The sequence below is a fragment of the Lycorma delicatula genome, chromosome 10 (genome assembly GCF_047948215.1).
Source record: "Lycorma delicatula isolate Av1 chromosome 10, ASM4794821v1, whole genome shotgun sequence".
NCBI lineage: Eukaryota > Metazoa > Arthropoda > Insecta > Hemiptera > Fulgoridae > Lycorma > Lycorma delicatula.
The window spans coordinates 81,236,806-81,249,050 of NC_134464.1; the positions used below are offsets into that span (position 1 = coordinate 81,236,806).

Sequence of the window (12,245 nt, forward strand, 5' to 3'; positions counted from 1 at the left end):
ATCAATGTCATTAGAGGCATTTTAACAACTTCTTATCAATTTATCCTGTTAGATCTTTTTTTTTATAAATATTTAAGATAACTGTTGATTTTAATAATGGAAATGAAAGCAAATGATTATTTTAACAATAAAAAAAGTTTAATATCTTACATCATTAATAAAATTATTTAAATAATTGTTATAGAACACACTGGGTATAATGAATAATTAAATGTGTGTGTGTGTGTTTAATCATTTATACTAGTAATTGGTAGTATCTATTCATACATCCCTCCTCTCTGGCTTCAATTTAAAAAAAAAGCTGAAAATTTTGTGTTTTTAAAAGCTAAGTGTTTTAAAACGTGTTAAATGTTTTAACTGTTAAAGCGTTTTAAATATAAGTGTTTTTACAATCTAAGTGTAAGTATTCAAAAATTAAAAAAAAAACTTTCTTGTTAATATACTTTAAGCAATTTGAAAAAGAGATTTTTCTGAATAATTTTATAACTGAGTAACAAGAATAGAATTACTGCTAGAATTTACTAAGATTTATTTTTCAAAAAAATATAACTGTATATACGTTGATGAAGCTAAATCGCAGATATTAGAACTTCAAGACATTGCAAATAAAATTGGCCTCAAAACAATATTCAAAAAGAAAGAAATTATGCCCCAAAGATCGACATGATTAAAAGAAGTAACCATAAACAGTAATAAAATCAAGAAACAAAAACATTCGCTTCACACTCACAAAAAAAACTCACAACATGAACATTTTCAAGACTAGAAAGGGTTCAAAGATTGGAATGTATCAAAAAGTACTGAGGGAACCACAAGACCCAAACAGTCCTGTCGAAGAGACTTGGATAATGGACTGACAAAAGTGATCCTATGCAGTCATAGAAGATATTATTAATAATAATAATAATAAATAAAAATCATGAATGTTTTAGTAGAAATGTGTATCATTCAGATCAATAACCAGTATCACCCACCACTTTTGACCCACCTACCACTTTTTCTAGTAGAAATAGAAATTCTAGTAGAAATATGTATCATTCACTTAAATTAAATTTTTTTAAATTTCCCTGCTTTCCAATTTTTATCCCTCTGAAATATAAGATATAGTACATAAATATATTACATTAATAAATATTATTACGCAATATAATCAATGAAAAATGCCACATTATAAAAATTGTATTATTTGCAAACTGGAATAATTAAATTGTAAAATAATTAATTAATGAAATACAATCATGTATTTGTTTAGATACGAGCAATAACAAATAAAGTGATTTCTCTTATTATTTAGTAATCAAAAGAAAGTATCTCAATGTTATTCTACGATCAATAAAGGATTACTTCTTTTTTTGTAGTTATATTAATTAAGAATTTTATTTTAATTTATCACTAATATGACCTTGGACATACTTCAGAATTTATTTAATACGGAAGAAAAGATGGGTGAAAAATGCCATAACCATAATGCTGGGAATCATAACTGGGAACAACTTATCAAAAAGCCAACATGTATTTTGGAATACTCTTACATTGTGAAATAGCCTGACCTTCAGAGAATTAAACAACTGGCTAAGAGTGGTCCTTATTTTAAAATAAGTAGATGAATAAAAAATTAATGATTCATAATGGAACATGAGTAGGAATGGGAATCATAGAACTGCCATATCAATTAAGGTCAATGCTATAAATCCTTCACATAAAAAAAATGTAATACTGAATAAGAATTCTAGCAACTATTAGTATACACATTTTTATAATCATATATTTTAATTTGTAATTTAATATTAAAGCAATCAAATTTAAAAACTATAAATATTTTTAACATCATTATATGTCAATACTTTCATGTTCTAATGATTTATCTTAAAATCTAATAATATATTTTTATGTAAAATCTTAGGATAAATCAAATATAATTAATTCATATAGAAAAATACATATTTTAATTTTGGTCTTAGAATAAAAATTAATTGAAGAAAAATATTTTTAACTGTGTTTACTCTTAAGTTTGTTTTTTAGAAAAATCAAGTTTACTGAAGGACAATTTCTCTGAATTTTAAGTAATAACCCTTCATTGGTAATAGAAATTTTCAGCGTAAAAAGGTAATGTCAGTCTAAGAAACTGTATGTGTTTAAAGGAATTTTTTTTATATGACATAAATAATATGTTATAAACATTCTCCTTAAAACTATTTCTTCATCTACAAATAATTAAGGTGACTTATACAGTTTAATTAGTTCTATATTTTTTATAAAGGTTTTTAAAAATCATGGTTATTATTTTACACATGATGATTCTAATTCACATTATAAAACTAAGTCACAATTGTGATTAAAAAAAAATTTGTTTGTAGTAATGCTTCTATAAATAAATTTATTTACTACAGTAATTGATTTTCTCCAAAAAACAAACATAATTCTAGAAGTTTTAATTAATATGAAAACATTTTTAAAACTAATTATTTTAGTTAGATAATTTGTTTATAAATTGATGTAACAAACAAAAAAAATCTGTGATAATTAATCTGTGTGAAAAGTTTTACACACAAGTACTATAAAAGACTGTGGATTTTACCATCCATCAAAGTAATCCTTACAAAATTAACATATAAGTTTTCTAAACTGTGTGATGATTTTAATTTTTTTTAATGGAATTTTAGTTTTTATTTGAAGTACATCATTTGTTTTTCATGTAATTAAATATTTTTTCTAGTGTAGATTAATTTTGTAGTTTTAGTGATCTAGATGCGTTGTTTTTCTATTAGTGTTGTAACTAGTTAGGACAATACTATTCTAAAAAACAATTTGCCCACACATAGCATGGGCAAACTGACTAACTAACTAGAATAAGACAAATCTAAAAATAAAAATGTAATAAAGAATTAACAATAAATTACTAAGTATTTCAAGCTTGAAAAAGGCTTTGCTCTTTTTTTTTAATATAAATAAAAATATTTTAATATCATTATAATAAGGAACATATACAGCTCATTTTGAACTAACTTATCAAATAGAGGCTAGATCGATTTGACTAGACAGTTTTGAAGGAGGAAGATGAGATGACGAATCAGCAGTATCTGCTCATATCCACACTATATTTAATTTAAATATGTAGGCAGTATAATAACAAATGGATGAATAATCTAAGCAAAGAATTCAACTTTGGAAGAGAGCTCATACTCTATCTCCTCATTCTTGTACATTTCAAGCATCTGTAAATATTAAAAAAGGAAGGATTAACCACATAATTATGAGTAAAAAAAATTATTTCAACTGAATATCGTTCAATAAACTAACTTAAAAATAATATTAAGTTTAATGAGTCAAAACTTTAGATCCCATATCCAAATATTATTCACCAGATCAGGTATATCATACTTGGGCAGATTGTGTTGTATCCATTTTGGTCTTACAAAAAGTGGAATGCTTCTGTAGTATAGTTTTGATAACTCTTTTGAATGATCACTGGAACAGACATTTTAGAGAATCTATCTTGTTTAGCTATTGTCATTTATTTCATAACTGTTGTCATTTTGTGCATTTATTATTTAGCTAAAAAAATACAAAAAATATGTTAAAAATCACTTGCATCATACAGGGTGAGCAACATAAAACCAAACCCATAATGAAACCACTACCCAATACTATTTATGAAAGACACACAATTGGCACAACTAGTGGATGTATATGTTACTACTGATTGTTGCTGCCGTTTGTCAGGTGGTTACATGTCAATGCAGTATTGTGAGTGCAGTTGTGTATGTGTAAAATGCCTTATTCAATTCAGGAGAGGATAGGTATAGATGAGGCCTTTATTCGCTCTGGATCGTTTGAAGAATCATGTCAAGTATTCGTAGAAACATTTCCAAATACCTGTATGCCAGCGAGAGTAGCATACATGATTTAGTTAAAAAATGGTGTACAACAGGTCCAGTTTTAAATGGAAAACAAAATAGGCAACCTTCTGTTAGGACTCCACAGGTCATTACCAATATTGAAGGAATTACTCCCAGTCCAAAAAAATCACTATACAAGTTATCTCAACAATCTAGTGTTATAACTGTGCAACAACTGAAAGAGACAGACAAACCAAAACGACTTGATTATTGTAACTGTCTTCTTGAAAACATTGTTGGTAGATAGACCCGATGTCATATTTCATGTCAGATGAAGCACGGTTTCATTTACCCAGCCAAGTTAATTCGCAGAACAGTAGGTATTAGATGGTGAGGAATCCTCACAAGAGATTTGAGTGTCCACTTCACGATGAGAAAATTGGTTTGGTGTGCCGTTTCCAGTAATCGTACAGTGGGATCAATATTTTTTGACTGGACTGTCAATACACAACTTTACCTCACAATTTTTGAAGAATTCTGTGAGCAATTAATTGATAATAAAAAATAATACAGCTTCTTCCAACAAGATGAAGCAATGTGTCACATATCAAATGTTTCACTAAATCGCATTTATGCAGCTTTCACAAATGAACAAGTTGTCAGCAAAGGACGTTGGCCTCCCAGTTCCCCAGAGTTGTCTACTTGTAATTTTTTCCTTTGGGGCTACTTAAAGGAGAGAGTTTATGCATCTAATCTCTACAATATTGATCAACTGAAGGTGAACATTCAACAAGAAATCAACCCAATTGACAAAAACGTTTTGCATCAGATGACTTTCAATATGATCAGTCAGGCACAAAAGTGCATTGATGCCCAGGGTGGTCATTTTGAACATATTTTGTAACAATAAGGTAAATAAATGTAACATTTAAATTACATTTTTTGTTTTTCTAATTTAATTTATCTGTATCATTCATAAAATTTTATTCCAACATACCTACCAATTCTACAATGGTTACGTTATGGGGTTGGTTTTATGTTGCTCACTCTGTATCATAAACGAAAAGAATAATAGTACAAAAGTTAATATGATACTTTTATACATTAATACGGAAACACTTGGTTTGTTAGACATTTTATGTGGTAGGAACCACAATAAATTTTGTGTTTAAAACTCATAATGTCTACATCCAAAACCTTACCAAATAAGTTATTATTGTATTTTGATGGATTCTATATCAATGTAATATCTATATGTATCCTATCATTTTAGCAGCAATTACTGTCTGCCAAGGAAGCAGATTTTCTATTACTATGGAAATATGCAAAATATACTGGACGAATAGCTTAATGGATCAGAAAGCAGTGCACGTATGTTTAACGTCAGAAGATTGAAGGGAGATGAAAAATGAATAAATACCAATGAGGTACAGCCAGGTACAGGTAGTATGCATCTAGAAAGTTGATTAGTGGCAGCAAGTTACAGCCAACCCTTCACATAGATTGTCTATGCTATTAAGACGACTTCTGCCCGTTGTCAATCAACCCAAAAACATAAGTATCAAAACACACATGAATAAAAGAAACAATTATACCTTATACTTATGGAAAAAACTTAAGTGCTCCAGACCAGTTGAAAAGTAAAAAAAAATGCTGAAAAAAGGTAATTGTAGTACTAAACTAAATGGCAAATTAACCATCAGAGAGATGTGGATATCAGATCCCTCCAAAGAAATGAGGATCTAAGGCATAGAATCACAATATAAATGAGGAGTTCGGAAGTGGTTGAAGTAAGAATTTCTTAATATTATTTTTATTTCAGAGGAAATTACATGCTAAGACAGGAAATTTAGAGCACTATAAATTTTTTACATAAGAATTATGTAGTAGGAGCAAAATGTAAACCAAGAAATCATAAGAAAATTATTGTTTCAGTGAAATAAATTAGTCATTCATATCTGAGTGAAAAAATTAATAAATGCCCTCTGTTATTTCAATAACAATAGTATATGTATACTAAAGATGGGAAAGTTTAAATTTGAAACTACTGTTTAAAAACTGTCATTTCATTTATTAAAATAACCAGTTAGGGCAATGTTTAGAAGAATTAAAGATAGAACGTATACTAGAAAACTAAAGTAAGTGTTCAAAACTAGTCTGATTCATAAAACACAGTTTTATGTAATGCAATAAACCAATAGCTACACTATGTTACATAGTTACAAATATTGCTCATGTAAATAAGCTGGCATTCCTTCACATCAAATTTTCATGCATTTGAGAAGTAGACAGATATAGTGTAGGAGCTACTGTAATGTGTAGGTATCCATGAAGAAGCTGTCAAAGGAATGATTCCTGCTGCAAAGCAGGAATGTTTTTCAGTATTTTTGATAGCATTAACTAATTGATAATCAATTCAGTTTTGGTAATAAATTCAAGCTAATCTATTTTAGGTTTTGAGTACTACACAACTGAAAGTGATAGAAAATTACTGATAATTTTTCCTCTTCTCTTTTTTTAGTGATACCTCATGTGTAAATAATTTTCAATCAGATCCTTGGGTTAAGACTGCCCAAGAGGTCATACCAGAGATTAGGAATAAGAATTTTACATTAAGCAATGAAAAGAATTTATAGGCTTTTAAGAAACGATTGTGTTGAAACACAAGGAAAGAAGAGTTACTTATAAAGTAACTCTAGTTAAAGGGTAGTTAAAAGGTGAAGATTAATATATGTAAATTATAGTTTTAATATAGGAAATGGAAAGATTCAAGAATGTAATCTACTCCCATAATATTTTAATCTGTACGTAGAAGAAGCAATAAAAAATTCAGATAATAATTTTAGACAAGTTTGATCCATGATCAAAAAAATAATGTTAAGATTTCTGATGATAAAATTCATAATTAATGGGAATCTTATAACTAAAGCCTTATAACCCAATAACCAAATTTAATTGGGTTTGAGATCTGCTATGAAGTACATAATCTTAAAATAAGTAAAATGAATTCAGCAGGTTTATTGAAGTTGTGAGACTGCCATGGAATAAAAAGCAGTGAATAGAAATGCTTCAGTTCTGACTAATGAATGTTAAAAAAAATTTAGTGAATTTATGCATGTAAAACACTCAAATACTTACATCGCCGAGTTCCTTCATTAACTCCTGCTTCTGTTTTTCGTGCTTATTATTAAGTTTGTCTTTTTCTTTGCCTTGTTTCATCTGGAACAGTAATTATTTATTATTTACACAAAATCATTCACAATAAAATATAAGGCATTAAATTTAATTAATAATAAAAAAAATTAATTCTGAATTATATTTTTAGAAAATCTTTCAATGAAGTTATAGTAGTGAGTAAGATTCAAAAAACAATACTGCACATTCCATGACAGTGTGGAATAATGAAAAGCAATTAAGTAATGAAAGTGACTTGAAACTTGAAATTTCTGATAATGAAAAGTGATATTTCAGCCTTAGATTTTCCCGATAACGTTTTATTAGATAAACTTTCAGTGGAAAATCTTAGTGATTTTGAAAGTTTTAATTCAGATATAAAAAATAATCAGTCACATACCTAATCTAAACAAATTCATGTGTATCCAACACTGCCTACTCTTGTATTATCTCAAAAAATTTACTTTGAGGAACCCAGGGAAACAGAATTGTCCACCCAGAAACAGTCAGCCAATTAATTATTTTTATTTAATTTTTTTTAATAATATAATATGGAATTTACTGGTAAAAGGAACTAATTTTTATGCCAAAAAAATAACTGAAAATAAAAGAGCATCTGGGAATTTGAAAAAAATTTTTCATCAGAATTGGATTGACTGTTTTCTGCCCAAGAAATTAAAAAAAAAATTTATATCTTTAGTTATAAATATGGGTCTGATAAGGAAAAAGAATATTTCAGATTACTGGAAAACTTTCAAATCATAGCAAATTTCATTTTTTTCTACAACCATGACATGATATTGTTTTTTATCAGCCAATTTCATATTACATCTCAACTCACAACCGTCTGTACCAAAGAACCAGCAAGGTTTTAATGCGTGACATAAAATCAGACTCTTTTTTGATTCCATTAACAAAACTTGCAAAGAATATTTTATATAACTTCAAAATATTTCAATTGATGAAAATATTAATTGCCTTATTGGTATGAAAAGTAAATGTGTTGTTATTCAGTACATGCCAAATAAAAAACATGCTAGTTTTGAGATAAAAAATTTGAGCTATGTGACAGTGACACAAGTTATGTTTACAATGTGGCATGGTTATGCATGGTTATGTATAGTGGCTAAGAATTTTTGCAGCATGAATATGGTGGTCCTTTTACCCAAAAGTTTAACATGGATTAACTGAGTAGTTATAGATTGCTGAATAAAGGATATAATGTATTCTGTATAAGTTATTAAGTTGCCATTGGTTCATGAGCTGTATGAAAAAGACAATCCTTACAGGAACTGTAAATAAAAATTCAAAAGATTTGTTAAAAGATGTGCTGGCAGAAAAACGTGATGTACAAAAAAGTATCTATTATAGATAAAGAAATTCTTTTGGTTGACTAGAAAGAAAAGAATACCTATAAACCAGTTTACTTGCTAACAACTGGCTATCATGCAGAAGACCCTCAAGTAAAAAGTTAAAGTGGTATTGAGACAGTCAAACCAATTCTAACTAACAAATACTATTTGAAAACGAAAGGGGTAAACAATAATGACAAATCTGTTTACCATTATTCCTGTTCCGGAAGTCCCCACAGGTATTTGAAAAAAATTTTTGCTAACAAAAAACTTGACATTGACCTTTTATTTTGTACAAAAATAACACTGATAATGCCATATCAAGATTTGACTTTTTAGTAAGTGATGTAAAAGATTTAGTGGAAGTAACTGAGCCTGAATTGATTCCAACTCCGATCCCATATTGTTGCAAAGAGGAGCACGCTTTGGTTCATCTACCTGGTCGGAAGGATGTCTTTGTGAAGTTTATTTAAGTGATCCAGTAGTAAAAAGGAAAAGAAGTTATTACTTGTGTCCAGCCTGTAATTGTGCAGTTCACCCCACATGGTTTCATAAACTGAAACATTTTTGGAGACCCATAAAACTGGAAGAACAGAAAAATTCTAATTGGTAATTCTAAAAGGTAAAACATTTTACTCGTGTATATGATTTCATTTTTAAAAATTTTGTTTTTTGTAAGCAAGTCATATGATGTTTATAATATTTGTGCTCAGAACAAATCTGTTTGCATTTTTTGCATCTCAGTTTTTAATTAAAACCTTTTGTCTTTAGTTTTTTACTGTGAAATTATTAAAAAAATTAAAATGTAAAAAATAAATTGTTATCAGGAGGTAAAAATTTAAGAATAAAGGTAAGCAATTTTCTTGTTATATTTTCATATAATCCATAATTTTCTGAATAAAATGATATACGATACTATATGATTATTATAGTATATGATAATATGGTATAATAATCAGTAATATACGAGTATATGGTATAGTATTATGATACTATATGATTATTATAACTATTATTTATTTATTTTTTAATATCATAATGGATCTTATCTTGGCTTCAAATTTTTTAAGTTATTTGTATACTTTCACTTTTTTTAGAAAATAAAATGGAAGTTAAACTTATGACTTGATCATAATGAATAAAATGAAAAGACAAACACAGGAGAAAAAATCTTATGATTGTGTAGCATACATAGTTCAACTGAAAAGCATCATAAAACATAGTATATAAAAACACTAAAATTACTGAATAATTTAAAACTATTTTCACACAATTATAAAGATGTAACTGAATTCAATATATTCAAAAAAATGTATAAATTTAAAATAACAAACCTGAGCAAATTTCCTTTCATCCATAAATTTTTTGGTGTTATTTTGCTTTTTCTCTCTAAGTCGTCTATCTTTTTCTGCCTTAGTTTTTAATGTTTTATCATTTTGTACTTCTTTCATTGTTTCTACAGAGGTCTTAGCCTGCCGAGTGTTCATTTCCTTCATTTCCCTGTAATTAAATTTAGGAGCCATAATTACATTTTAAGAGTTAAATGATTCCTCATAAAATACAATAGGAAAATAGAAATTTCTATGAACTTAAGTAATTAATTCAGTTTATATTTTTAATTAATTTTATTTAATTAATAAAATAATTTTTTTGTAAATAACATTACATCGAGTCAGCACCATATGGCATACTGTGGCTCCAAAGATCACGCATTCATTCAGGAGCTTGATGGCATCATATTTATTTATGGCTTCATAAGCAACTTTAATATCAAAATATTAGTAAAACCCCTTCTTTTATCTAAATTTTTTAACTACTAAAAAAATTAAAAATCATATTTCAGAAGATTTTTCCCAGAACCAGTGATACTGGGTCTGTGTTAATTATGTGTATATGTTAATTATGGCCAGCACATTTTGGTTACTTTCACTGTATATTTTGGAAAAACCTTTTTTAAATTTCACATGTGATGTGAATACATGTCAATATTATTTGTTGTAGGTCAGCACACTAATGGTAGCTCGGATTTGTGTTATGCTTTAGGTAAGTCTATAGCATTTTGCTATACTACCATTTCTCTATAGTATTTTGCTATACTACTGTTTCCAATTATCAAGAAATGCTGTCTTTCAGGGACTTTCAACCTACAATAATTTCATTGATAATTTTTTCCTAATTTGTTTGTTTTTGTCTATTGCTTATTACAAGATATGTTTGATAAAAAAATAAGCAGATAGTTTTTCTCAAAAAATCTTTATTTATTTAATATTGATTTTGTCACCTTCAAAGTATTCATCTTCAGATAAATTTGTGCCAGCAGTGCTTTTTCCATTCTTCTGGAAAGCACCTCTGGAATGCAGTTTTCATTACGGTATTTAGCTCCTTCAGTGATTCTGTTTTTATCTCTTCAATGTTAACAAAATGTCAAACTCTGACAGTTCTTTTCAGCTTGGAGAATATGAAGAAGTCACGGTTCCATATGTATGGAAGCTTAGGCATAACAGTGTTGTTTTTGGCTAAAAATTCATGAACAAGCAGGTGCATTATTTATTATTTATTTATTATTTTTTCCGATTGCTTCATGCAAATGCCATAGAATTTCTAGGTAGTATTCCTTATTGACCAATTCCTTATTGACCTGGTGGCAAGAACTCATAATAGACGCTAAACTGCTGAAATCGAAGAAGACAGTGATCAGAACCATCACATTTGACTGAAAATTAGGAGCTTTTTTGTCTTGACTTTTCAGGAAGCTTACATGGGAATGATTGGGCCTTAGTTTGTCTCAGCCATTGTGACAAGTTTTGCCTTCTGGCGGGTCCTTACGCAATGTATCTGATAGGTCCTCACTTTAGAGTCCTCCATGCATCATAATTATGTGCTACTCTAAGAGTAATCACATCTTTCTCCGATCTTAACTGGATCTATCATGTGATACCTCCTTCTTCCCCTTTTTTTCTCTCCATCCACCATTCTCAACCAGCATCCAAGCCAAGTCATCGTTCTCCTTCTATTATTTTTAAGCATTTGCATTTCTTTCTCAATTCTTCACAGTACTTCTTCATTTCTTACTTTATCCTTCTATCTTTTTTCCTCATCCTTTCTTAGTGTCCATGTTTCAATGCCATACAATGCTCCTAATATATACCACTTTGTAGTCTCTTCCTTAATTCTTTGTTTAATAGTCCAATAAAGTACTTTCAAACAATTTAGGTTAAACTGTTAAAAAAATTATAAATTTTGCATATAGAGTTAAGCAATTTTTTGTCACCAATACATTTCAGTTCTCCTTTAGTATTGCTTGTATTTTTTTTTAATCTACACTACTCATTTAAATTAAGGAATATTTTTTATTCACTTTAATATTAGACATAATACAAATACAAAACGTAAATATATTAAATGAATACAACAATAACATTAAGATTTCATAAAACTATCTTGCTTTATAAAGCCAAACACTAGCTGATAATAAAAACTGACTGTACAAACTGATAGGGTTGAGCTTGCTACTGTCACACTCTTTAAATGTAAAATTTCTAACACAATAATTTTAACTTACTTTTAAAGCAGAATTCCCTTCAATCAATCAATTACTATTCAAGATAAAGTTCTTAATGAAAGGATTTCCAATAACTGATGTTTGTTTATATTTTATTACCTGTCATGTTTTGCCTCCATTTGTTTCATCTGGCTAGCCTGAACAACTTCTAATAACCTAGTAAGAGCCTCTTGTTGTTCTTGTACTTGTTGTTTCAAGATACCCCACTCTTCTTTACGATGTCGTTCCATCATTTCTGACCATTGTTGTGTTTGTTCTGTTACAAGTTTCCTAATACCTGGTTCATTCATTAGATCATTTTTACTAGAAAAAAAATTA

At 28.4% G+C, this 12,245-nt stretch overlaps 1 protein-coding gene across 2 annotated transcripts in view; it reads right to left on the minus strand.

Annotated features, from left to right (window-relative positions):
* Positions 1-596: 596 nt before the first annotated feature.
* Positions 597-12,245, minus strand: part of norpA (no receptor potential A) — a 101,673-nt gene continuing 90,024 nt past the window's right edge. For both annotated transcript variants that reach the window (XM_075377918.1, XM_075377917.1), the window contains exons 20-23: positions 12,027-12,230; positions 9,700-9,865; positions 6,978-7,058; positions 597-3,215 (exon numbers count right to left, since the gene is read on the minus strand). In XM_075377918.1, coding sequence (XP_075234033.1) covers positions 3,147-3,215; positions 6,978-7,058; positions 9,700-9,865; positions 12,027-12,230 — 520 coding nt within the window. In that variant the 3' untranslated portion in view covers positions 597-3,146. The remainder of the gene's footprint in view (positions 3,216-6,977; positions 7,059-9,699; positions 9,866-12,026; positions 12,231-12,245) is intronic.